The following is a 27,239-nucleotide window of genomic DNA, read 5'->3' as shown; positions in this document are numbered from 1 at the left end:
CCTCAGCACCAGGAAAACTGAGAATGAGGGGTCAGCCCCATGCTGTGCCTGGAGCTCTGGCCAGCTCTGGCTGTAGGAGGGTTTAATGCAGTTCTTACAAACCGTTCAAGGAATTTGCTAGAATGCTGCTTGCAGAGGATGGAAATGCCTTTTTTTTTTCCCCTATAGAAGTGCTATAGGCACTAAGGCAGGGAGTAAATCCAGCTGCAGGGTGGTTTGCTGGGGGGCACTGGTATAGTGGTAAATTAAAGAACAAAAAAAGGAATCAAAGGGGAGGAAAAGGAAAGAAAGGGGAAAAGGGAGAGGAAGGGAAAGGGGGAGAAGGAAGAGAAAAACAGAAACGGGAACAGAAATAAATACTGGAAAAAAGACTAAAAAGAGGAAAAATAGGGGAATGGAAAAAAGGGGGCAGGGGGAAAAGGAAGGGAAAAAAGAGGGGAAGAGGGAGGAGAAAGGGGGGAAGGGAGTAAACTAAAGAAACAGGAAAAAAGGAGAAGAGAGGAAAGGGGGCTAAGAATCACGGGGGAAGAGGGGGGAAAAAGGAAACACACAAACAAGCAGACCAGGAAGGAAAAACCAGGGAAAGGGGATAAAAAAAAAAAAATAAAGGGAAAGAAAAGCCGGCGGGCGGGGGCGGGGCTGGGGCGGTGCCGTACCGGCACCGGGCCGGGGCTGGGGTGGTACCGCGGCAGTGCCGGTACCGGGGCGGGGCCGGTGTCGGTACCGGGGCGGAGATGGGGCGGGGCTGGGGCTGTACCGGTACCGGGGGGTGCCGGGGCGGTGCCAGCGCCGGTACCGGGGCGGGGCCGGGGCGGGGCCGGGGCGGTCCCGGGGGCGGCCCCGCCCGGCGGGCCCGGGGCGCGGAGCGGGCGCTGCCGGCGGGGAGCGCTGCCCGCGGCATGGCCCTGGCCCCGGCCCCGGCCCCGGGCGGGCCCCCGCCGGGCGGCACCTCGGCGGGGGACATGGAGCGCTACTACCGCCTGCTCCGCGCCGCCGCGCTGCTGGAGGCCGCCGCCGGTGAGTGCGGGGCCGGCGGGGCTCGCAGGTGTCCGGGCGGCGGGGGGGACAGCGGCGTTCCCCGGAGCCCGTGGGGCAGCGGCTCCGCGGGCAGGTGTGCCCCGGGTGCCCCGTCCCTCCTCGCTGCCGGTGCCGGTGCTGCTGCCGGTGCTGGTGCCGGTGCCGGGCGCGCTCCCCGCGCTCGGTCCCGCCGCCCGCGGCAGCCTCGGCACGGTCCGCCGGTCGCGGGCCGGAGCTGCTGAGGATCCGAGCTGCTGTTCTGATCCGTTCTGTTCTTTATCCTGAGCACGGCGCGGTGGGCGCGGAGCAGCCCCGGCTGTACCGGAGGAGCCCGGTGCCCCCGCTGCTGGCACTGCCCGACGTGTCACCGGGAGCGGCTCAGAGAGAGCGCCCGGCGGGGAGGATGCTGGCAGTGCCAGCCCCCTGTGCGGGTTCCCGTGGCCAGAGCTAAACACCTCTTCTCTGGGAAGCTGTCCTTCATCCCTGGGAAGCTGTACCTCATCCCTGGGAAGCTGTACCTCATCCCTGGGAAGCTGTACCATCCCTGGGAAGCTGTACCTCATCCTTGGGAAGCTGTACCATCCCTGGGAAGCTGTACCTCATCCCTGGGAAGCTGTACCATCCCTGGGAAGCTGTACCTCATCCTTGGGAAGCTGTACCTCATCCCTGGGAAGCTGTACCATCCTTGGGAAGCTGTACCATCCCTGGGAAGCTGTACCATCCCTGGGAAGCTGTACCATCCTTGGGAAGCTGTACCCTATCCTGCTGGCCCTGGCTGCCTGTTCTTGGCTCAGGAGTAGGAAGCAGGGGAAGTGTCAGGGGTGTTCTCTGTTAGATACCCTGTCCTCACTGCCGTGTCCCTCAGCCCTCAGACACCTCTGAGCAGCAGGTTGTGCTGGGAACGTGGTGTTGTACACAACCAGAGAAGCGGCTGTGCTCTGTGGCTGCACACGCTGAATGTGAGAAGGAGATGCAATCTGATCTCCTGTCAGGCCACGGCTGCCTCAGCGGTGTTTCCTTGGATGGACAGTGATCTGCTCTGAACTTGCGTGCAGCCCTCGCTCTTCCATTCTTTTCCTGTTTTCCTGCAGGGAGTTAGAGGTATTTCTCCCAGGAAGGGAGGTGTCCCCTGGGGTGACTGCAGCCTCACTAGAGCATGCCCACCTTGTCAGGGGTTGGAAGCAGGCAAAGCCATCGCTCCTCGGCTGTTTACAGCTGGCAGAGTGCTTGCAGCTGTGCCGGGCACCAAAAAGACACACTGACCCAAACAAAGCTTCCTGTCTAATGGCAGCATCCTTGCCATCTTTGCCAGGCACAGCTGGGGGTGCAGGAGGAATTTGTCAGGGTGGGTCACAGGTGGGGACTCCAGCAGCGTGTCACCTGCTCTCCAGCTGCGTGTGCCCATGCCCTTCTGGGCTGGTGCCAGCAGCACCTTCTGCTCTGCCTGCCCTGCCCACCTGGCCCTGTTCTTTGCCTGCACCCTGAAATGGAGCAGATAAATGCAGGCAGGGGGTCATGGTCAGTTAGCAAAGGATGCTGCCTGCATGGATGTGGTTAAATGCTCCTGGTGCTGCTGTTGGCATGGAGCACCCACGCTGCTGGAGCAGGGGCTGCTGACACGGGGATGGGACACAGAAGGTGCACGTGCTGGGAGCCCTGTGCTGGGAGCCAGGTGAAAGCAGGCAGTGGGCTTCCTCTGAGCATGAGCCCTCTCTCCTAACCAGCTTTTGGCAGATGACCTTTGTGTAATGGTCATACAGAGCCAAAATATCCCCACAAAGGCACACTTGTGTGGTTATAGCTGCAGGATCTGGACCCATGATTTGGCATCTACACAGGTTCTTAAAATAAATTGTTGAGAAAGAGACAAAGTTGAATAAGGTTCTTCAAATCATGAGATTAAAAATAAATCAGAAGTTCTTTTCCCTTATTGCTGATTTCTGAGCATTCAGCCCAATCTGGGACCATGTTTTAACCATTTCTCTACATGCAGCAGTACTGGAAACTTGGTGGTGTTTTCTAGTAGAAGGTGATCCACCCTGAGATGAAAGCCTGTAAAAACCCCAAGCCTTTTATGCTGTTCCCATCTCTAAAATGGCTCAGGCTCTCTCAGAGCATGGCAGAACCAGAGCAGCCTCCAAAAGCTCTGTGCCTGCCCAGCCAGGCCCTCGGGTGGCCCCAGAGCAGTAGTAGTCTGGAGCAGCCAGTAGTAGGTGGGATGTGCTTCCCCTCCCTACACCACATTTGCTACAAGGAGTTTAATGGCTTATCTTATCATTCATGTGCCAGGACAGAAGAGAAGTGACAGCAGGGCTGCGTGGGAGGGAACAACTGAGGTGTAGAACATGGTGAGGGAAAGAAGGAGTTTTCCAAGGCGCTCTCATTGCCACAGGATGCCTGGAGACACGGAGCATGTGGGATGGGGCTCAGGGCTGGGACCTTGCCCCTGGCTGCGGGGCTGGGGCAGCCTCTGGTAGTGCTGATTTTGGCAGGTGGGACTGAGGGCACCCTGGAGCCACAAAGCAGCCACAAGGCTCTGTGGACAGGCACGTGGCACTGTGGCAGTGGCTCTGGGGCCATGTGCTGAGCACAGTGAGGGTCCAAGCTCAGCCTGCTGGGCTGCCACGGCCTCGCCCAGCTCCTCTGCAGCTTCCCTGGTGCAGGGAGGCCAGTGGAAGATGGGTGGGCAGAGGAGCTGGAGTGTGGGGAGCGCTGGTGGCAGTGCTGGGTGGGGCTGCCTTGGTTTCTGCATCCCTTTTTGCTCCCAGGCGATGCTGGGGCTGGTTTTAGGGCAGAGTGAGTCAGGATGTGCTGGGCAGAGCTGTTCCTGGGGCCCAGCACAGCGCAGTCACCCTGCTGCTCCAGGGGCTGGAGACAGCCAGCAAGCACCAGCTCTGTCCTCCCATCTCACTTCCCACTGCACAGCCTGCTCCTGCTGCAGGAGCAGCTTAGCTGGCTTTAGAAATGTGCTTTTGCTCAGTGGGAGAATGGCAGAACTGGGCATTCCCACTTTCAGTTCAGGAAAAATTGTGGTTATTTTCCCTTGCTTTCCAGTAGAGTTTCCAGGTGATGCCATTGGGGGAACCTGGCTGCAGAGTTTAGTTTCCTGGCTATATCAGCTGGGAAAGAAATTGTTCCAGTGTCCTCAGTGAACTCCATTCCAGCTTCTCCAGCCAGCTAGTGGGGCCCAAGGATTTATTGCTGAACTATCTCCCAGGAGTTACTTTCTGCTGGAATTTCTCTTTGAAAAATCAGTGTTTGCATGGTGCTGAATGATGATGGGAAAGTTACTCATGTTTGTATATTTTTATTGAGTTTTGGAAGTCTCTTGTGTTGAATGGGCTCTGGTTTAGGGGCTGATTGTTTGGACTGGGAAGATGTGTACTGGTGGCAGATGCTAAATGAGCCTTTGCCTGCACAGCTGGCAAATGTCCCTGGTGCTGGTGTGCAAACACATGTACTGCTCTCCTTGGTAAGGGAAGAGTGACTGAAACTGGAAAAAGGACAAAACTAAAGTACATTGAAGCTCCTATATGTTAGAAATGCAAGAAACTGGATTTTCTCAACTCCCACATTGTGGTTGAATCCAAAAGAGTGGGTGTTGAGAATCTTTTATTACATTTCTTGCAACTGACGTGAATTCATGTATGGTGGAGCTGGCTTTTATCATTCCCAATTTTGCTTGGTTTGGTGTGATGTGAGCATGGGGTTTTTCTGATTGGACATGAAAACATCACAGCATAGCAGGAGGTAACAACTAAGCCTTGTCTCTGCTTAATTTGCTTTTGCTTCACCTTTTCTTAGCAAAGCTTCCCCAGTTTCTCAGCTGCTAAATATAGATTGGAAGAGATTCCCTCCCCAAAACTCCATGGTCTCTAGCAGAGGGGATCTTTTAACCTCCCCTGAGCATCCTCCTCCTCCTCCTGGCTGGCAGCATGGCTCAGCCACGGCTCCTGCAGACCCTCTGCTCGCCCCAGCTCCCAGAACTGGGTCCATGTTGGCATTTCCATGGCTGTGGGATCTTTATCTGGCTGCACCTTGCCCTGCTGGCAGCAGTGGCTGGTCAGTGGCAATGAGGCTGTGCTGGTTTGGAGTGTCACAGTGCCACACGGGTGCCCTGGGTGCTCCTGCTGCCACAGCCAGGGTTTCCCCAGCAGCTGCTGGAGGGGAGGATGCCTGGCAGGGGGATGCTGCTGCCTGGGGCTGGCAGCTTGGCTGTGGAGCCAGATCCAGAGCTCTGTGCCCGCCTGGATGGGCTGGTCCCAGCTGGTCCTGTCTGAGCTCAGGGCTGGGCTCCTGCAGAAGGTGGGGACTGGGCTGCCCCGGTGGGGTCACTCCTGCTCGGGTCAGTCACACTGACCCAGTTCAGGTCCTCAAACCTGAATTGCACTGAGTCGACCTTTTCTATTCCTTCTTTTCCTTTCACTGCACCTCTTTTTGCCTTTTTCCTCTTATCCTCAGCGTGTCTATATCTAAGCCTTTCGAAAAGGTCATTCTGGTTTTCCAGAAGCTTTCCTTTTTTGCTGTGTGGTTTCTCAGCTGAGCACACCCCCGGGCCTGGGTGGTGGGGATGTGTCTGCACAGAAGCTCTGACTGCACACGAGCCCCAGAAAGCCTTACAGGAGAAGCACAGCCCTGGGTCAGAGGAGAGAACCATCTGCTGCTGCTTCCTACGCTGTGCTGGGTGCTTGGGGAGCAGGAAAAGAAGGAGCTTGAAAATAGACTGAGCCCTTCCTTTAAAATCTCTCATCTGAGAAATGATCATTTAAGGAGTCCTTGAACCTGGTGAGGTGACCAGGCCATCACTCCTAGGGGTGGACTAATGCTGGTGGGACTTTCATGCCATGTGCAGGACTTCAGGCCTTGCAGGAGCCATCTCCCTCAGAGAAATAGGCACTTATAACCCTAATTGCTCCCCTTCCCCTCGAGATGAAAGCCAAGTTTTGGCTGGCTGTGGACAGGCAGGAGGTGCCTGCAGGCTAACCAGGGCTCAGGGTGTGCAGGAGCTCCCGTGGGCCACAGAGAGGTGTGAGTGTCCCTGTGGGCTGTGGGGAGAAAAGGACTTGAGCAGTCACAGGTGTCGAAGCTTTTTGCCATGAATATTTTAATGTGTCCTTTGTGTCACTCACTTGGCATGGGAATGGCCCACCAGCTGAAATCCCAAACAAGGAACTCCAAACAAGGCATCCCAAACAAGGAACTCCAAACAAGGAATCCCAAAGAAGGGATCCCAAACAAGGAATTCTGTGGTTTACCCAGGTGTCCAGGTCAGTCCAAGAGCCTGCAGCAGCAGGGTTTTAGCAGTGCCCTTTGTTCCTGCTCTTGGCATCAGACGTGCTCATGGCCCTGTGCCAGCACCAAATCCTGCTGGCCCTGTGCCTGTTCTGTTCCAGATGGGGACCAAAGCCGCTGGGGACAGGATTTGCTCCCAGCTGCCCAAGAGTTTCCTGCTCCAAGCAGGAAGCAGGCTCAGGAGCTGGCTGTGAGGCACCTGTCAGTCACCTTTTGGCAAACAGAGCAGGCCCTGTGGAGGGGCACAGCTGCTGCTCTGTGCCACACGTGCTGCCCTGTGCCACACGTGCTGCTCTGTGCCACACTTTGTCTCTTCCCTGCTTGGCTTCCAAACTCTGTATCATGGCAACACTCTTCCCTGCAGAGGGGCCTCTGAATGCAATAACTGCAGCAGCGTTTTATGAATGCCCATTTTAGAGCCTATCTAAAAATGGCACTACACTGTTGTGACCATTTTCCATCCAGATGCTGCTGGTTTTTATAAGACCCTAAAGCTGGAGGTTGTGCCAGCTGTGTGGGGACAGTGGTTTGTAGAGTGCTTTGAGATGGTGCTGGGGAGTCCAGGCTGGGTTTTGTAACAGCTGATGGTCACAAAGCCTCTTTTTGGCTTTGAAAGAAATGAGTGGAGTTTCCTGAAGGCCTCCAGGCCTGTGCCAAGGAGATGCAGACTGGCTGTGCTCTTCATAGCCAGCACAGGCAGCACCCTGGGGTCTTTTCTGTACTGTCCAAAAGTGGCCTCCAGTAAAAAATCCCCAGTTTGCCGCAGAACATCAGCTGAAGCTTGTCTGAGAGTCTTTGGTGCCTCACTGCCTCTCAGTGCTCTTTCTGCAGAGTAATATTTGAGGACAAAGGTCATGCTTCTGCTCAGGATTTACTGCAGCATCCCACTGAAGTGCCTCACACACAGCACACTCGTGGGTCTGATGCCAGCACTTGGTTTCCCTAATATTTGCCCAGGAGGGTGAGTCCAGTGGCCAGCACAGAGTGAGTGCCAGGGATGAGCTGGCTGAGGAGCAGCTCTAATCTCACCACAATCAGGCTGTTGTGCCCTGACCTTGCCAAGGGGCAGCATCCTGCTCCTCTGTGCTGTGGGATTATCCCAGAGGATGGGCACCAACTCCCCCCGCCTCCCTGCACCTTGTTAGGTGGCTCTCAGTGAGAAAATGTCTTGTGAAACTTTTAAATTAAGTGATTTTTTTTTTGACCATGGGAAGGTTACCTTCCTCTCTGCAGCCTGTTTCCTGGGCAGCCTCCATGGACTGGCACATCCTCCCATACCAGTGCAGAAGCAAACAAAAGCCACGTTTGCTCCAGCCTGGAGCCTGGCTGCTGTCGAGCTCTTGGCACGGGGGTTCCAGCACGTTCCAGGCCGTGCCTGGCCTGGCTGCTGCTGCATTTTGGGGAAGCCAGGGCTGGGCAGGGTGGGCTCTGGGGCCAGGCTTCACCTGCCTGTGCACAAGCAGCCCCAGGCTGGTCTGGGGCCAGCACGTGTGCACAGCCTTTTGTCTCGTATGGTCAGTGACACACGTTTGATGTCGTCTAATTCATGTGTTTGAGCTCATTAGGGTATTAAATGTGAATTTTATCAGTATGAAACCATTAACCTGATGGAAAAAAAATCAACAAATAGAATAGAAGTCTGTTGCTGCTGCTTGTCCTCAAGCTGGGTGAAGCACTTGAATGAGAGACAAGTATTTGAAGTATCTTTGCAAGACAAACTTCTTTCTCACCAAGACCAATTCTAGGGCCTGTTAAAATCAAGAATGTTTCTGTGGATGCCACTGGGACTGAGGCTCAATCCTCAACAAGCAAACCCCACATTTTTATCTGCAGGAGGGAAAACCAGCAGTGTGTGTGTGCCTGGAGAGCCAGTGGCTGGTGGGGCTGTGGGAGGCAGAGTACCCCACACACATCTGGGCTGCTGTGCTGCTAGCACAGGCCTGAAAAATCTTCAGATAAAGTAGAAGTGACCAGAAAGCTTCTGGAAGAAAGGAAAATAGAATAAATATTGATTATGCTGGAGTGTACTGAAGTATGCAGCCTGTCTGATCTAAAACTGCCAGAAGATTATTCCCTAGGACCAACTCCGTGAAATAATCAGTGTTTACAATTTGATTATCAGAAGGCCCAAGGACTTTAATCTGTATAGATGTGCTTCAAAACATTTATTTGCAGGAACAAGGATGTTTGATTTTTAGCTGTCATTCCATTTATAGATAATCCAGAAAAACGTCTGCCAGCTTTAAGCTCCTCTTGTGTTTAGTCAGTGTGGTCTTTGTTTCCTGCTCCCAGGGCAAGGTGAAGCTGTGTGTGTTGTTCTGATGTGCTTCATTGCCTCTGAAATGATCATGGTGCTAAATATGGTATTGAAACAGCCTCTGCCATGATTTAATTAGAAGAAATCTAATAACTGAACATAAGAACAACAGCCTCTCCAATTTCTGTGGCCCCATGCCAGGTGAAAGCGTGATTTCAGAAGCTTATTTGTTCAAAATTAAAGACTGTGACAGTCTGAAAGCCCAGCCTTGCTCCCAGTGCAGCAGCCTTGGACGTTGCAGTTCCCAGCAGAAACCTCAGCCCATTGTTCTGCCAAGGCTGGGAAGCACTGGGAGACTTTGTAAAGCAGGGAGTGGGACTGTAAACTCCAAAATACACAAATTTCCATCGCATGTGGCCCGGTGAGGGGAGGCCACTCAAGCTAAGTGCTGCCTTGGTGCACTTGGTGGAATGCATTTGTTGCTGACTTGTGACTTTCACCCTGTTAGAGTCATCAGAAACATTGGAAATAACATCTCTAAGATCCACATATCCTCTATTACACAATTTCAGGTATAGTTGAGGGAAGTTCAAGCTCCGCATTTGCATTAACACATTGATAAATGTACTTGCTTTGGATTTGTGCTTTATTTGGATTGTTGCTTTTCCCTTTCTCCAGAAACTGCAATACCCATCTGTGCAAAGGACATCAGTGATGATCTGATGAAGGAGTTTGCTTTTCTGTCTGGTGAGTACGAGAACATCCCCAGGGTCTCTGTCTCTCCCTGTGGTAATTAAATACTCCAGACAAACTTCTTTGCTGTTTGTCAGTGATACTTCACACGGGCTATTACCCACCAGGAAGTGTCCAGTGCCACTAGAAATGTTGTTAATAAAACATGGGGGCAGCTTGAAAGAGCAGATTAGGTTTCTGTCTCGTGCCACACTGTAAAGCATTCTGAGCTCCCAGCACTCAATGCTTAACAAGCACTCTGCTGTGAGATGTATTTCTGTAGGTTCAGACCAGCCTGTTTATTTGCCCTTGTATTTCTGTTTCCTTTGCTGTCCCGTGTAAAGTACACCCAGTAAATGAAGGGCATGCCTGGTACTCACACATTTGTTTCTGGCAGCTCAGCTGTGTGCTGTGCCTGGGCTCAGAGGCTGCCTTGGCTGTGTTTTGCTGCTTTAGGGATGAAAGCCCCTCTGGCAGTGGCAGCGTGGGCTCTGAGCTGGCTGCTGCCCATGGCTTTGCTCAGGAGCATGGCAGGAGCATCCCTGTGTGCTTTGCAGGTGGAAGGGGGAAGGACAAGGCTTGGATTATCACCCTCCCCGACAACGCTGGCTTCAACCAGGTGCCCGAGGAGAGCGTGTCCAAGGTGCTGACCTACCTGACTGCAGTCCCGAGGTAGGAGGCTCCTGCTGGCTCTGGGCTGGGCTGGCAGAGGTGGGCTCTGCCTGGGCTGGGCAGGGACTGCAGGGCACAGCCTGTCGCTATAGGACACGTGAAAGCACGACGTGAGCCACCTGCTATTTGCAAGGTAAAGAAGAAAGTTTATTCTCTGACTCCGACCTTTATACTTTCCCAAAGGTGACATTGGATTGGAGAGTGAACGGGCCACCTCTCCAAAGACATTGGACAAACCACTAGTACATCAAGTTTCTCCACCCCCATGAAGGAATGCAAAACAATATGTTGTTTACAGAAATTGTGTGGGAAAGTTCTCCAACAGAATGTAAACTCAGAAGGCTTTAGAAAATCTTAAGAATCAGGGTGACAACAGCCAGGTGTGGGGCTGAGGGGTTTTTGCAGCTCCCAGAGCACCACAGGGATGCAGGCCCTTGCAGTGCCCAGGTGAGGTGTTTGATGTGCCAGGAACTGCACAGGAAGGAGTGGACATCCTCCCTGTGACCTGTCAGCTGGAATGTATCACACGTTCAGTTGATGAAGTTTCTAATTAACAACAAGCTTTCCTCAAGCTTTGGCATGTGTCACCACTTAAATACACCATGCCACTGCAAAATAATATTTTGACGTGTACAAATAGAGAGTCATTACTGTGGAAAAAGAGAAATGAAGCCAGAGGAAGAGACTAATTACAGAACAAAGCCTTTGGGGTCCCCTGACAGCTGATGGCTCAGCAGAGAGCAGCAGCTCCCATTACCTGCCTGTGTGTCAGGGTAAGTCTGCCTGTGCCTCACACAGGGCTGTACACTTAGATTAATGGCCCTCCTAATTCTTGCTGCTGGGCCTGGTGACTCAGTTACCTGGAATCCTTAATTTTCTTGAATAATGCCTGTTTTGGCAAATTTCTTCCTGCAGGGAGAGCAGGCTGACAGCAGCTAGATGGGAGCTTTCCATTAGCAGCTGCTTTGGAAGAAGTGTGGAGTGTTTAGGCACCTCTATTCAGAAAAAAAAAAAAAGAAAAAAAAAGGAAAAAAAGGATGCTCTGGTTCCTCTGTCCTCTTTTTGATGGACTCTGAGGTTTCAAGGGCTTCTGGCCCACAGAGCACTGGCTCAGCAGGAACAGAGCCCTGCCAAGTGTTGGCCAGAGGGGTTCTCCTTCATCCTGTGCAGGCAGCCCTGCTCTGTGCATCTGCACTTGCCAGCTCTGTCTGGTTTCTCCAAGGCTGGATGTGAACACCCTGGCATTAGCATGATGAGCAGGCCTGATGGGCCTGTAATGGGTCAAACTCAATCAGGAAACTAATGAGAGCTGCGAGCTTGCTGGTGATTCAAACACATTCAGCTTGCTTTTAGTAAAACTGCTTTAATCATCCTGCTCTGCTCCTCCTCCCCCCATAGCAGCCTGTCCCCATGTCTGATCACCCTAGAAATGTGTGCTCCTAAAGCCTTGGAGCTGGAAGGCTCCAAAGGGTGACCAGGCAAAGCATCACTAGCTGGGGGTGGCAGGTACACATGTCCCTCAGCAGCAGCACATCGTGGGACCAGAGCTCAGACTGTGGCCCAGAAAGCCCCTAAAAGAGGTCAATATTTACCTGCCAGAGGTATTTCATTCCTCAAGTCCCAGGGTTAGGGGAAGGTGCACCAGCACCTTCTTCCCTGTGGATGTGCAGATCAAGCCACACACCCCTGCATGGTGTCCTACCTGTGCCAGTCTGAGCAAACCTCGTGGGTCACTTTGTAGTATTTGGGCAAGATGAATGGTTTGTGGTATTTTGGGAAGCCGAATTTCGTGAGGCATTCTTCTGCTGGGAAGAATTGTTAGATAAAGGAGATGGATGCTGAAAGCTGCTCCTGAGCCCTCCAGGCGAGTGCATTAACAGCAGAGCCAGGAGGAAGGTGAGTCTGCAGGCAAGTGAATTTTTAGTATTCCTGGGAACTGCTGCAGGCAGGGGGCAGCTGAGAAAGTACTTGTGTGGATGAGCTGGAAGGGAGAATAAGTAATAGGTGCCCACTTTCTATTCTGTGCACATCCAGCTCAAAATGCTGCCTGCCTGCCTGCCTGCCTGCCTTCAGGCTGGCTGTGCTGAGCAGCACCTGCAGTGCTGTGCTGGGAGCAGGGAGTGTGACAGATCCTGGTGTTTGCAGAAAGAGACCTGAGGAGTGAGAGAGCAGCACGTTATCCAGGCTTGGACTGAGGGCTGGGACAGTGTGGTGTTTACAGCACAAGCTGAGTGCTCAGGGGGCACTTGGACAATGCCCTTACCAGCATCTCCTAGCTGAAATGTTCAGACATTTGGGCAGGTTATCACTCTGGGTCCCTTCCTACTACAATATCACATCCTATTCTGGCCTGTCCTGTTCTTTCTGTGACTCTCCAGCTTTTTGGTATTTAGCCAAGCTTTGCCCGTTTTCTTCAGGCTGGGAGGTGAGGCACAGGGTGGCTCAGAGCTGGGGTGGTAGCACAGCTCTGGTGCCTATAAATATCCTGGATTTCAGTCCTGGGCAGGTCGTGCCGGCGTGCTCTGATCCCAAAGCAGCAAGGAGCCTCTCAGTCCTGTGCTAAATCTCACAACTGCAGCCTCCAGGGTCCAATTTCAAGTCCTGCAAAACATCCCAGGTCTTTATTTTTAGTCTGGTGCATCAAAAAGCAACAAGAAACACCCAGAGAGAAATAATCCTTGCCCTGGTTATCTGCCTCCATCTTTCTGCTGCTGGATGCAAACAAAGAGCCCTCAGAGCCTTGGTAGAAAGCATTGATTTATTTTTATTGTCAGTCTAAAAGGTACATCACGGGCCTGGAAATCTGATAAACCTGCAAGGCCTGGGTTGCAAATAGTCACAGACTTTCTCACTGGCCTAGAATAAATGACAAATTTCTCACAGGAGGTGTCAAGGCTGTCAGACTGCTGGGAACTTTCCTCTTTCTTTGTCTAAGGGAGCTGATAAAAGTACATTAGCATGCTCAGAGGCTGCTCTCTGAGCATAACCTTGTCCTGAGTTAATGACTTCAGCTTTGCTTAACTGGCACTGCACTACAGTCTGGCTGCCTTTTCTAAATTACCTGGATTCTGGGGTTTTCTTCAGGTCTTATTATGATAGTAGTTCTGTGGAAACATGTTGGTTTTTTGTTTTTTTTTTTTTTTTTTCAATTGCAGACTCTTAGGAAACACCAGAGGAGTTGGGAATTGTTCTTTATAGTTCAGAGACATGCCTTTAAAAATTTTAGAGTGTGCTGAAAAACCAAAGGGTTTTATTTTTGCCTCATACCAAAGGTTCCTTCGGCCTGTTCCCACCCACCTGGGCCACTTAGCTTGTGGTGGGGGTGAACAGAGCTAACAGAAATCTGCAGAATTGTCTCATGTTGCCTAAACTATTCCAAGCAAATAAAGGTTTTGGCTGAAAAGTCACGCTGACCATGCTCACAGCCTCAGACTTTATTACATGTGTTCTGTGCATGACCCACATGTAAAATGTGATGTTCATTTTCTCTGCTCTTTTCTCCTGTGCTTCAAAGGCACTGAATAAATTCAACTGAAACCTTTGCACTTTGAGTGTGAAGGTACAGACCCATAGGATGTGTCACAGGACAGCTTGGGAGCCGGGTGCCTCTCCGTGTCTTCAGTCAGCTATTGTTATGAGTCAGAGGGAATTTTAGTTTTTATCCCTCTGAGCACCACTGCTAATTCCTCTTAAATGCACTTGTCAGAGTTGTAGCTGCCCCAGACCAGAGCAGAAAATGTGCACTGAATGAAAGCTCCTGCACTGCCTGCAAGTGTCTTTTTTCTTCTTTTCTGTAGCGAGTTGCCAAGTGTTGTCTGCTGTGAGATCCTTCTGAGCAATCCAGGGCTGCTTGCCTTGCCAAACACGGGAACTGGCAGAGATGCTGCCGAGGGGCTGCTTGCACAGGCTGTGCCCAGGGCACACACCTGAGCCTTGGGAGGAGCCCGTGTGCTGGGGGCAGGGTGGTGTGGGCACGGCTGTCCTGGGCAGCACCCACAGAACAAATATTGTCCTGTAAAGGCACTCACGGAGCAGGAGGTGCAGCAGTGAGCACACATGGGTGAGCTGTGCCTCCCTGCCTGCAGCGTGTGCTGGCCCAGCTGGGCTGCTCCTGCCTGCCTGGGGAGCAATATTGGGATTACAGACACAGCCCTGGGCCCTGGGGCGCTGCCAGAGCGGGCACTGCTGCCAGCCTTGCCCAGACTGCCCATTGCAAACAGCTCCAAGCTCTGGGTGTGAGAAGGGACGCCAGGAGCCTGTGCCTGCCCAGGCAGCCGGGCTGTGCTGGAAACGCCTCCGAGCATCTCTGCCTCCCTGGCTGGTGGGCTGGGAGCCACCACAGCTGCCCCTGCCCCTGCCCCTGCCAGGCTGGCACTGCCCTGCCCTGCCTGGTGCCACCACATCTAATGTCTCTGCCCTGCCTTGGTGCCACCTCTGCTGCCTCCTGCCCAAACAAGCCAGGAGCCACTGCTGGGCTGCTCTAACCTGGGCAGTGAAGGCAGGGGGGTCCTGGGGCATCAGCTAGGGGATCCTGCTGGCCAGGGGTACAGCTTCTCTGCACCTCCTCGAGGCCACTTGGGGTTTCAAGAGCAATCTGCTGTCCCAGGGGTGTGCTGTCCCAGGTCTGTGCTGTCCCAGGGGTGTGCTAGGTGTGTGCTGTCACACAGTTCACAGGTGATGCTTCACCCTGGGCTAGCACAGCCAGAATCACCACAAGATTGGGCTGGGGCTGGGAAGGGAGCTGTGGGATCACAGAGAATGGCTTGGGTCAGAAGGGATCTCAAGCATCAGCCAGTCCAACCCCCCAGCCACAGCAGCTTCCCCTGCAGTAGGCTGTGCTGGAGTATCTGGAGATATGAAAAGCCCCAGGGGGGTTAAAATATACAGAGAAGGAGATTTCACATCTCTCTTGGCAGCCTGCTCCAGTGCACAGCCACCCTCAGGAAAAGACATTTTCCCTCATCTTCAGATGCAATTCCCTGTGGTTCAGTTTCTGCCTGTTGCCCCTTGTCCTGTTGCCAAGCACCACTGGAAAGAGTTTGGGTGTTCAGGAAAATGTTTTCAAAGGGAATTTCAGGAAGTGTAGAAATACTAAAATGTGGTTTACATTCCAAGTTCTTGGATTTGGAGCTTTTTTGGAAACAGAGTCACTTTTCTTGGAACATTATCTGGTTATTGGTATTTTCTTATCTTGCAGTCAGCATGAGTCTGACACTAAATTTATCCTAATCCTGGATAGAAGACTGGACACATGGACATCAGTCAAAACAACTCTCCAAAAAATAGCAGTAAGTCCTCTTTAGTGTTGATTGCTTTTGGTGTACTAAGCCACCCTGCCTTTGTGTATCTCCTTCAGTAAACACTGGGAGCCAGAGCAGCGATGCTCCTGCTTCCTCTCTAGGCAGTAGTTTGCTTTATGGCCCTGTAATTAATTTGAGTGCATAAATGAGCTGTTTGTGTGCTAATTTGCTTGTTTGATCCCTTTCCTGGGTTTTATACTCTTTTGCAGTGCTTCAAATGTGTTTTGTGCCATCTTCTATGCTTTTGATGGGTGGAAAATTTTGCTCGGTACATGTTCTTTCTTGACACTGGTTATTAGTTTATTTTACCTAATTGTTGGTGACTGAAAGTTTTAGGTTCTTTGAACAGGTTCTTCTTTAAACAAGGATTTGTATGTGGGCATGGATGGAAAAATCTATGTTAAAAGTGTATGGATGCATTAATGTGTTTTAAATGATCCAGTATGTGCATGCATTACAGCATTAGCAGTCTGGTCTGAACATGGCTCACAGGGGGGTTTGCAATTCTGCATTGCACTGGGTCTTGGAACCAGAGCTCGGGTTTGCAGCAGAGCATGCTGCTGGAGAAAAGTCATGTTCATGGGCTCATGGGGGGCTAGGAGCAGACAGAGAAATCCTTCCCAGCCACACCAGGCCGTGTGGAAGCATTCTGGCTGTGTTATTGTTGTGTTTGTTTCTGCTCAGCCATTGAATGGTGGAAGACATGAGTCCATGTGAAAAAGGATGAAGTAAAGGGTATGGAGTGAGGCAGAAAGTGCTGACCTGGTTCTGATGAAGTTAGATTTACGGTATTTTAAATTGTTACTACTGCTACAGCTGAACTTGGTGTTAAAAATACCTGGCTTTGCTGGCATTTTGCTGGTCAGCATCCCTTAAGAGGCAGAGAGGGTTCCCTTCTTGCAGTGTGAATGGGATCTCACTAAGAGTATTTTTGGTTCTGATTTTGCTGAATGTTAGAAAGTGAACTTGCAAGTGGTTACCCTACCAGTAGAGAAGCAGCAGCATTTAGAAAGTAGCTCTTTAAAGTGATCATCAAAACTCTGTTCTGCTGCCAGTTTGAGCAGGTGCTAATACCAAGAGCTTCCTTTAAGGATGCTGTACTTGCTTTGCATAGTCTGCAAGTGTCAAATGGGAAAAAATCCTGTCCTAATTTGTAGCTTCTACAGAAGTGGCATTCATTTTGTGTTTAAAAAGAAAGTGTAATATTTGGAGCACACACCCCGTTTGTGCCGTGTGTCCATGTGGAGAGGTGACTTTGCCTGCAGTGTCAGGGCTGTCCACGCAAAGAGAGGGATGTGCAGAGAGGGATGCAGGAACCTGTGCCCACTAAACCATAAGACTTGGGAGTATTGTCTGAAAAACAGAGTCAGGTCCTCGATGGCTGTCTCTGTGTCCGGAAGGTGTAAGGACAAAAATTTAAATCTTGATTTTTTTCCAATCAAACATCATAAACCCTGGTACAATTAAAAAAAAAAAATCTTTTTCTGATCTTTGTACAATTTTGGAGTAAAGGAGTGCCATGAAGCTGAATTTCAAACACAGAGTGTGTCCTATTTTTTCCCAGCATATGTATATGCAATTGCAGCTCTGCGGTTGTGCATCTGATCTTGAGATTTTTTTCTATCACACTGTAGAGATTTTTGTTTTAACTCTTTATGTAAGTCTCTAATTGCCTGGGCAAACCAGGCTAGCAGCGCTGTGGGGAGTGATGCCGGGGCAAGCCTCGGGTTTTGGCCGGAGCATCCTTCCCTGGTTTGCCCCGGAACCCCGAGCAGCTTGGAAAGGCACCTTGGAGGCAGCGGCGGGGGGGAAAGGGAAGGGTGACAGCTCTGAGCTGCGAGCCCAATCCCCGCAGCAAAGAGCGGCTGCAGGATGATTTTTGGCATTCCACCTTAAAAGCAAAGCCGGCGCTGGGGAGGAGAGCGGGGCTGCCAGCCGGGAGCTGCTGCCTGCCCGAGCCGAACCGAACCGAACCGCACCGCACCGAACCGCACCGCTGCGTGCCGGCCCCGGGCAGCGGGGCGAGCCGGGGCGGCGCGGTCCGCAGCATCCCCTCCCTGCCCCGCATCCCCTCCCTGCCCCGCATCCCTTCCTTTCCCCCATCCCCTCCCTGCCCCGCATCCCCTCCCTGCCCCGCATCCCTTCCTTTCCTTCCCCCCATCCCATCCCTTCCTTCCTCCCATCCCTTCCTTTCCTGGCCCGCATCCCCTCCCTGCCGCGCATCCCCTTCCTTTCCCGCATCCCTCCCTGCTCCCCATTCCCTCCCTGCTCCGCATCCCTTCCTTCCCCCCATCCCTTCCTTTCCCCATCCCTTCCTTTCCCCATCCCTTCCTTCCCCCCATCCCTTCCTTTCCCCATCCCTTCCTTTCCCCATCCCCGTCCCTCCCGCAGCCCGGGGCCATGGCGGAGGCGGGCCCGCGGCGGGGCGGGCGGCCCGCCCGGCATGCGGTAAGGCTCCGGGCCCCGTGCTGCGGCGCTCGGGGACCGGGGAGGCCGGGGCCGGGGACAGCGGGGACAGCGGGGACAGGGACAGCGGGGACAGGGACAGCGGGGCCCGCAGCGCTCGGGCTGCAGCGGCGCGGGGGGAGTTCAGCGGCATCCTCCGTGCGGGAGCGGCCGGGGCTGGGTGTCAGTGGGTACCACTGGTACCGCTGGGTACCGCTGGTACCGCTGAGTGTCACCGGGTACCGCTGGGTACCGCTGGTACCGCTGAGTGTCACCGGGTACCGCTGGGTACTGCCGGTACCGCTGAGTGTCACCGGGTACCGCTGGGTACCGCTGGTACCGCTGGGTATCACTCGGCACCGCCGGGCACCGCCGGCTCCGCTGCCCGCAGCGCTGCTCCCGGCGCCTCCACCCGCAGGGAAGGGAAGGGAAGGGAAGGGAAGGGAAGGGAAGGGAAGGGAAGGGAAGGGAAGGGAAGGGAAGGGAAGGGAAGGGAAGGGAAGGGAAGGGAAGGGAAGGGAAGGGAAGGGAAGGGAAGGGAAGGGAAGGGAAGGGAAGGGAAGGGAAGGGAAGGGAAGGGAAGGGAAGGGAAGGGAAGGGAAGGGAAGGGAAGGGAAGGGAAGGGAAGGGGGTCTCGTTCCGGCTCTGGGGGAAGTTAAAGGGGAAGTTAAAGGCTCAGACTGACAGTACCTGGCATTTCGCTGCACGACATTTCCTTTAAGGGGCAGCAGAAAGTCATTAAGTTCAGCACCTCTATAAGGACTGGCCTCAATCTACCGTGCACAGAAAGAAACTTACTGGCAGATACTACTTTTTTTTTTAATAAAAAAAAAAATTATTATTGATTACCAATCTCATGGATGCCCCAGTGAACTGCAGGGAAGAATAGTGCCTGAAAATGGACTTTCTAAAACTGGCAGAAATGTTAAAATAACACTAAGTGTGTGAGAATGAGATACTCAGTAATGAGGCAGTAACTGATGCTTTCAGTGCATGTCCTTTCTTGTGCTTTATTAGCCCAGTTTGTCTGTATTGATTAAATGGGGCTCGGTGTGAGGTTATGGTTAAATGTGCATTTAAAAAGTCGCTGAACTGGCCTTAAGGGGAGCGTGTCCTGGGAAGGGGAGGGTGTTGTGGGCAGGGCTGTGCTCAGTGACAGTGAGCTGTGCTGAAGTGTTGCCAGCTGCCTGATTTAGTGGAATTGTGCTGGTAGTTTTCTGCCTTTCCTGGTGTGCTGCAGAGGGCAGAGGCTTCAGAGGGTTCTTTAGGTGTTTTGTTACATAACCCCACGTTTATAAGGTGCAAAGGATTATTTGAAGTCTTAAAATTGATAAGATAAAGCATAGAGCAAGATTAAGTATCCGTTTGTCTTTGCTTTCTTTAATATGTTGTGAGAAAGGATTTTTTTGCAGCAGTACCTTCGGTATCATTAGAGTTCTGCTTTCAGGAAACTTATATATGCTTCAGCCCTGAGAAAAACTGTTACAAAATTTAAAAAGATACAATCCCTACAGGAATGTTATGTTGAGGAATTACTGATCTATGGAAGGTTTTTTCTAACATTTCATCCTTTCCCTTAATTCTCTAAGAGGGCACAGGACATGGCTTGTTGGTGTCTGTCTTTCTACAAGCGTATTTCTTGTCAGGTTCATTCTTTTCCATGCTGGGAATACATTAGGTGTCATTTGCAAAGCTGTGTTTCTTGTTTTGTAGCTACTCATAAGTGCTGACCTTGATCCTGTATGTATAAGATCAGCTGAAAAACCCCCAAATGCTTTCTAAACTGGATGGAAATCAAATCATCTGCCCTGGAAACTCATCTGCTTTGAGGTGAAACACCAGGCATTTTTCAGGAGATTTGCAGCAGAGCGTGCAGCTGGAGGAAAGTCACATTTATGGGCTCATGGGGAGCTAGGATTGACAGAGAAATCCTTCCTAGCCACACCAGGCCATGTGGAAGCATTCTGGCTGTGTTATTGTTGTGTTTGTTTCTGCTCAGCCATTGAATGGTGGAAGACATGAGTCCGTGTGAGAAAGGATGAAGTAAAGGCTATGGAGTGAGGCAGAAAGTGCTGACCTGGTTCTGATGAAGTTAGATTTACGGTATTTTAAATTGTTACTACTGCTACAGCTGAACTTGGTGTTAAAAATACCTGGCTTTGCTGGCGTTTTGCTGGTCAGCATCCCTTAGGAGGCAGAGAGGCTTCCCTTCTTGCAGTGTGAATGGGATCTCACTAAGAGTATTTTTGGTTCTGATTTTGCTGAATGTTAAAAAGTGAACTTGCAAGTGTGGTTACCCTACCAGTAGAGAAGCAGCAGCATTTAGAAAGTAGCTCTTTAAAGTGATCATCAAAACTCTGTTCTGCTGCCAGTTTGAGCAGGTGCTAATACCAAGAGCTTCCTTTGAGAGCAGGAGGGTCAAGCAGGAGCCCCAAGCTCCCAGAGGAGGGTTGTGTGCTGCCAGGTGCTGGGCAGGAGCACAGCACCCAGGGCCTGGAGCCAGCACCAATGTCAGCTATTTAATGTTTGCTGTTGTTTCCAATGCCAGGTCTTTGTCCCTGGCACCACTCTTGTTGACTTCCAAAGGGAATGAGTTTGTCATTTCATTCACAATCTTTTTTTTCCTGCTTGTACTTAAAATAACAGCAGATCAATGAATTGGATTTATGTGGCTTATGTGATCCTAAAAGTCACTGTCCATTTCTAAGGAAGTTGTGGGCAGGGGAAGCCACAGCCTGCCCCTTCCTACCCAAGAAAGCAGAGCAAGTGAGTGACAGTGAAGCTCAGGGGTGCCAGACCTCAGGTGTAAATCAGGCCTGTTTTAAACAGCACTAATGTGTGTTTGTGGGAGTGATCTTTGTCTTGAAGGCACAGATGAGGTGCCCTGCAGTGCAAAGTACCCAAACATGTTCATTATTCTCACCCTGGTATAGAGGTTATATCATGTTTCATGGAGGAGGATGATATAAGGAGGAGAGAAATGTGACCTGGCCTGACAAGATCCCAGAGCAAATCATGTCTTAATTAACTCAAGTATTTGCATCATGTGCTTATCCATATTTTAATGATGCAACTTCTACTTTCTTAAAAATTCTTTTTCATTCTCAAGAGCCCTTTCCACAGATCTATTTAAAAATGCACCTGCCAACCATATGCTTGGAAAAAGGCTCCAGCAGTGTAGACAGGAAATTCCAAATTCTTGCCACAAATTAAATGTTGCCTGGTAATTACCAAGGACAAGACGAGTGTGCTTTGCAGTTATGGGATGAGTAGCAAGTTTGGCAATAAATTTTGCTTTCACAATCTGTCATTCCTCTTAGTGTTCCAGCCCTCTGTTCCCTTCTAAGTTGTAATTTCACTCCCCAAGTTATAATGCTGAACAGTATCTGTGTTATTAAAGTTTATAATAAGTGTGCCTCCAAGGAGCACGGCTGAGCTCCTGCCTGCTCCAGAGGCAAGTGGGGCTGCAGAGCCCAGCTGCAGTTACACCCCATACCTCCAAACACTGCCAGCATCTCCCTCCTGGTCGAAAAGCAGGAAGAACCCCTCAAGCAGAGTGCTTGCCCCCTCCTCAGGGCACTGCCAGCCGTGTGTGTCTCCCCGCAGGCGTCCTTCCCGGGGAACCTGCACTTGGTGATGGTTCTGCGTCCCACGGGCTTTTTCCAGCGCACCTTCACCGACATCGGCTTCCGCTTCAGCCACGAGGATTTCCTGCTCAAGTTACCGGTACGAGCTGCTGGCAGCCGCTCTGCCCCGGGCCTGGTCTGTGCCCAGAGCCTGAGCCCAGAGCCTGAGCCCAGAGCCTGTCCCGGGCTGTGCCCAGAGCCTGTCCCGGGCTGTGCCCAGAGCCTGTGCCCAGAGCCTGTCCTGTGCCCAGAGCCTGTGCCCAGAGCCTGTGCCCAGAGCCTGAGCCCAGAGCCTGTCCCGGGCTGTGCCCAGAGCCTGTGCCCAGAGCCTGTCCCAGCCTGTGCCCAGAGCCTGCCCCGGGCGGCAGGATGGGCTGGCACTGCCTGGCACTGTCCCCAAGCCTCTGTCCCCACGGGGAGAGGGACACGGAGCCACCACAGGGCTCCGAGACAGCCTGGCAGCGCTCAGCCCCTCTGCAGCCAGGCTGGGATAGCTGGGGCTGCTCACCTGGAGAGAAGGCTCCAGGAGAGCTCAGAGCCCTGCCAGGACCTGAAGCGGCTCCAGGAGAGCTCAGAGCCCTGCCAGGACCTGAAGGGGCTCCAGGGAGAGCTGGAGCGGGACTGGGGACAAGGATGGAGGGACAGGACCCAGGGAATGGCTCCCACTAGCAGAGGGCAGGGATGGATGGGACCTTGGGAATTGGGAATTGTTCCCTGGCAGGGTGGGCAGGCCCTGGCTCCAAATAAAAGCTGTGTTAAGCCATAGTGTAAGAAGGAAGCCCTGCTCCAGAAGGACATAGGGCAAACTGGAGCTGGAGGTGCAGCAGAGATGAGGGGGCAGGAGCGGTGGTCCTGCTGACAGAGGCCCTGTGTGTGTGTGTTTTTTTGTGTGTGTGTGTTTCTGTGTGTGTGTGTGTGTGTGTTTTTGTGTGTCTATGTGCAGGTGGTGATGCTGAGCTCTGTCAGTGACCTGCTGACCTACATCGATGAGCAGCAGCTGACCCCGGAGCTCGGGGGCACGCTGGAGTACTGCCACAGCGAGTGGGTCATCTTCAGGACGGTGAGTGGGGCTGGCCTGGGGCTCTCCGGGGGTGGTTTGTGTCCCTGGGGTGGTTTGTGTCCCTGGGGGTGGTTTGTGTCCCAGGGGTGGTTTGTGTCCCTGGGGGTGGTTTCTGTCCCTGGGGGTGGTTTCTGTCCCAGGGGTGGTTTCTGTCCCTGGGGGTGGTTTGTGTCCCCGGGGGTCGTTTCTGTCCCTGGGGGTGGTTTGTGTCCCAGGGGTGGTTTGTGTCCCTGGGGGTTGTTTGTGTCCCAGGGGTGGTTTGTGTCCCCGGGGGTGGTTTCTGTCCCTGGGGATGGTTTCTGTCCCAGGGGTGGTTTCTGTCCCCGGGGCTGCGGGGCTGGAAGCAGTCCCCAGAGCCACTGCTCCTCCTGGGTCAGACGTGCAAAGGAGCCAAGGGCTGTTGGGCTTTGGTGGGTTTGCAGGATGATTTTGTCCCTCGGGCTCCTTTTGAAACTGAAAAATCTGTCTTTTTAAATCTTTATTAGAATTCCCTTAATGGGAGATACCAAATAGGCTTTTTTGTTAATAATGGTCGCTTAATGTGATTAATATCCGAACTGTTTGGGAAGTGGAGTAGTGAGACTGCCTACTGCATACTGACCAAATGCAGAGAATTCAGAACATTTCCAGTTTGGTTTGTTTCTTTTCCTTGGCGAGACCTTTGATATTGCCAGGAGTCAGGAGCTGTGCCTTGCTGTGTGTTCTCGTGCCTCCTGTACACTGTCAGTTTTCCCTGGGATGTTGTCTCCCAGAGGAGTGGCAGCTTGGATTCCTGGGGGGTGTTCTCTGCCTGGACATCCCCCCAGCTCTGGGAGCTCTCGGGCTGGCCTGGCACAGCTCAGCCTGGCTGGAGCCGTGGGGCTGCCCTGGCACAGCTCAGCTCCCTTGGAGCTCTCGGGCTGCCCTGGCACAGCTCAGCTCAGCTCTCTCAGATCTCTCGGGCTGCCCTGGCACAGCTCAGCTCCCTCGGAGCCGTGGGGCTGGCCTGGCACAGCTCAGCTCAGCTCTCCCGGAGCTCGGGGCCGTGCTGAGGCCGGGCTGACACGGCCCCGTGTCCCGCAGGCCATCGAGAGCTTTGCCCTGACGGTGAAGGAGATCGCGCAGATGCTGCAGAGCTTCGGCACGGAGCTGGCGGAGGCGGAGCTGCCCGAGGACATGCTCTCCATCGAGCGCATCCTGGCACTGCGCACCGAGCGCTACTGCCAGCTCAAGGTACGGCTGGGCACAGCCCGCTCTGCCCGGGGCGGGGTGTGCCCGGGGCTGGGGTTGTGGGGCTGCGCTGCCTGCTGGACTGGTGCCCAGTGTGGGGTGATGCCCAGTGTGGTTGGTTGGTGCTCAGTTTGCTTGGTTGGTGCTCAGTGCTTGGTTGGTGCTCAGTGTGGTTGGTTGATGCTCAGTTTGGTTGGTGCCCAGTTTGGTTGGTGCTCAGTTTGGCTGATGCTCAGTTTGTTTGGTGCACAGTTTGGTTGGTGCCCAGTGCTTGGTTGGTGCCCAGTTTGGTTGTTGCCCAGTTTGGTTGTTGCCCAGTTTGGTTGGTGCTCAGTTTGATTGATGCTCAATTTGGTTGTTGCTCAGTTTGGTTGCTGCTCAGTTTGGTTGGTGCCCAGTTTGGTTGTTGCCCAGTTTGGTTGGTGCTCAGTTTGGTTGGTGCCCAGTGCTTGGTTGGTGCCCAGTTTGGTTGTTGCCCAGTTTGGTTGGTGCGCAGTTTGGTTGGTGCCCAGTGCTTGGTTGGTGCTCAGTTTGGTTGATGCTCAATTTGGTTGGTGCCCAGTTTGGTTGGTGCCCACTGCTCCCTCCGTCCCCCGTGTGGGCTGTCAGGCGAGGCAGAGCCCAGCCTGGCTGTCCCTGTGCCCTTCCCCGTGCCATGCAGCGGGCAGGTCACGCTGCAGCACCAGCCAGCTCTGTGAGCTGCCAGCCCTGGTGCCCGCAGCTGCAGCCTGCCCCTCCCATGGGGTTGCACGGCTGCTCTGTCCCCTGCCTGCTCCTGTCCCCAGCTGGGTCCCTCTGCTCGCCCTGGCTGCAGAAAGCTGCACAGAGCTCACCACAGGCCTGGAGGGTGCTTTGTGCCCGGGTGCCTCTGCCTGCTGGGCACTCAAGGGAGCTGTGCTGGAGAGCAGCCAAGGTGAAAGTTCTGTGTGAACACACGCTACACAGCATCCACCCTATGATCCCTTGTCTTCATGAGAGCCTTCAGGTTCTGTCTTAAACAGCATTTGTTTCTTGAATATTTAACATTTCTTTTTCAACTCTTTGCTATTGTGATTAATATTATCACAGGAGTCAATGGAAGGTGTAGTGCAGCCAGCTGCTGCTTTATCAGCCTCTTGTCTTCGGTGCTCCTGCACCTCTCAGGGAGCAGCAGAGGCCCCGGACCCTTCCTTCAGATGCAATCACTGTGGTAATAGTTGTTCTGTGTGGCTGAAGAATGAGCTGCTTTGCTTTGTGACAGGTTTCATTTACCTAAGTCAAAGAATTGTATCTATTTTAATTTATAATAATTTGTCATTCATGTGACAGCGAGTTCCCAGAAAGCTGCCTCTAAGAAATACTGAAAATGTCATCCAAGTTGTGCTGTGTGTAGGCATAAATACGTTGTGCATGTTTAGAAAGTATCATTATAGATACTGTCAATGGGCCTCCATCTCTTCTTTGAAAATGAAGAGAGTAATATGAAATAGCAGCCACATCTATTGCAGCATGTCTCAGTGACTTCAGCTTCGTGCTCGGGACCGTGGCCACAGTGCAGGGGCAGGTGGCAGCTCCACGGTGTAGGTGAGCAGTGTATAAACCACTCAGCAGTGCCCACTTGTCTCTGTGCAGAAATAAAACTCATCAGGTGCTTTCATTTGCCTAGAAAGCACAGCAGCACTCGGTACAAGCCATCTGTTGCTTTTAACTCCTCATCTATTAATTTCAAATATCAAAACCACTCATTGGCTTTTGTCAGTGAGGTCTGTTGGCTTTTCTATTTTGTTCCTTCTAGGACCATGAGACACAAAAGCAGATGAGAAACTGCACAGGTTGTGGTGACAGCAAGACATGGGATCCTTTTCTCTCTCAGGACAACCCCAAGACTGGTTCTGAATTGAATCAATTGATTCCTGAATTCAAATATTTAGTAAATCAGAATAATTGATGTAGCTGTGATGCTGAGCAGAAACTGGCATCAAGCACAATGAAAAAATGACAGAAATTACTTAAACAGAGTAACTAAGAAATGAATCCCACTGATATACTGGACAGAAAAAGTCAAGTTACCACCTGTTTGATGGTCTGGCCACTTTTCTTTCCGGATAATGAATGGCTTGGAATCAAAGAAGGAGCATGGGTCTCTGGGGAGTGAGGTGAAAGAGGAGGAAACACCATTCCCCTGCAGTGTAGAACATGCTGCATCATTTCCCTGCTGGGTGCTCTGCCTGGGGCAGTGTCTGAAGGAGCTGGGGTTGTGCCTGTGCCCATCTCCAGGGTGTTTGGTGACAGGGCACAGAGTGGCAGTGGACACTGGGTGGGAGAGGTGGGTTCTGCAGCTGTGCTGCTCCTGAGGCTGATGTTGTGTTTGGGCTGCTGTGAGCTATCTGGGGCAGGCAGACACTGGAGCAAGTCAGGGCTTTCTGAATCTTCTCCCTGAAGAGATTTTGCCGTTGTTTCTCTTACAATAAAAACCTGGCCATCTCCTAGGATGGGCTCTGACTCCTCCAGGACCTGGCTCTGCAATGGAACCATACACAGGTCACTCCTTCAGGGCCTCCTCCACCTCAGTTCATCAGCTCCGTGTGTTTTCTCACTCCTCATTTCTGTGTTTGGCCCCTTTTTCCTGGGAATAGTTGACTCAATGCACATGTTTGCTTTGGGGCTGAGCCCAGCCAGCACAAAGCACCTCAGCTGACGCTGATGAGGACCCCAAGGGTTTAAATTTTCCCTGAGAGGTTGTGCTGGGGGTGTTGATTGCATGTGTAGAGGCTGTAGTGAGTGGTGCTGTGTGGGCTCAGTCCTGGCTTTGTTGCCCCGTGGGATGCTCCTCTGACAGCCTCCTCTCCTGACCTGGATGGAGAAGCACAGCCCTCAAGCTGTGGACAGTCTTGCTTGAAGCCATGAACTGGTGGGCAGAAGTCTCACACCAGCAGCAGCTGCTCATCAGGAGAGAGCTGGGGCAGTGCTGGCCTCCTGAGTTGTTCTGTGGCCTGGTGTATTCATGTGTGACATTTCCACCCAGCCTGGTGACCCGTCCATGGCTCAGCCCCGTGCAGCTCCAGGGGTTAATTCCATGTTAAGAGGACAAAAACATCTGCTGGGAGTCCTTTGGTCTGTTGGGTATTGCTGCTCTGTTTCACACAGGGAAACTGAGGCAGGGGAAACACAAAATGACTCATCCTTACTTTGCACTAAATAGCCTGAATGAGAAATGTTTTGTGTGATACAGGAAGATATTACAGCGGTCACAAAGGAGGGAAACCTGCTTTTGAGCAGTTTTGAAGAGCCAGACTCAGGGGAATGCAGTCAGGAGCAGCAGCAAGAGAGGCCTGGGGACTGGGAGACGGTGAATCGGTGAGTGCACTGTGTTCCTCATTTCCCCGATTTTTCCATGGAAACACCCGAATTATTCAGCTGTGGCTGTGTTGTTTAGGTTGCCTATCAGAGACAAAGACAGCAGAATTTTGCTGCAGTCCGTCAGATTGCTGGGTGATTTCTCTCATGGTTTGACTTGCTCTGATCTTTATCCCCACTGCTATGATGAGGCTGTGGGGCAGATGCAGGGTTCTCCCATGCCAGGCTCCCAGGTTTTACCCAGATAAATGGAGATAGCAGCAACTGCTTCACACAGATGCTCTCCTCTGCAG

General features: G+C 52.5%; 1 protein-coding gene across 6 annotated transcripts in view; it reads left to right on the top strand.

Annotated features, from left to right (window-relative positions):
- Nucleotides 1–860: 860 nt before the first annotated feature.
- Nucleotides 861–27,239, top strand: part of MCF2 (MCF.2 cell line derived transforming sequence) — a 50,381-nt gene continuing 24,002 nt past the window's right edge. For 4 of the 6 annotated variants that reach the window (XM_077786465.2, XM_085570991.1, XM_077786464.2 and 1 more), the window contains exons 1-8: nucleotides 861–1,017; nucleotides 9,245–9,313; nucleotides 9,856–9,970; nucleotides 15,168–15,258; nucleotides 21,322–21,441; nucleotides 22,285–22,401; nucleotides 23,464–23,613; nucleotides 26,822–26,946. In XM_077786465.2, the coding sequence (XP_077642591.2) occupies nucleotides 900–1,017; nucleotides 9,245–9,313; nucleotides 9,856–9,970; nucleotides 15,168–15,258; nucleotides 21,322–21,441; nucleotides 22,285–22,401; nucleotides 23,464–23,613; nucleotides 26,822–26,946 (905 nt within the window). In that variant the 5' untranslated portion in view covers nucleotides 861–899. Of the gene's footprint in view, nucleotides 1,018–9,244; nucleotides 9,314–9,855; nucleotides 9,971–15,167; nucleotides 15,259–17,395; nucleotides 17,719–21,321; nucleotides 21,442–22,284; nucleotides 22,402–23,463; nucleotides 23,614–26,821; nucleotides 26,947–27,239 lie in introns of those variants that run through there. The other 2 variants (XM_077786466.2, XM_085570992.1) reach the window with 2 other exon arrangements.

Source organism: Lonchura striata, chromosome 4A, assembly GCF_050655825.1.
Source record: "Lonchura striata isolate lonStrDom1 chromosome 4A, ASM5065582v1, whole genome shotgun sequence".
NCBI lineage: Eukaryota > Metazoa > Chordata > Aves > Passeriformes > Estrildidae > Lonchura > Lonchura striata.
The sequence above is the reverse complement of the archived record's forward strand: the minus strand, read 5'-3'. Positions and strand labels throughout refer to the sequence as shown.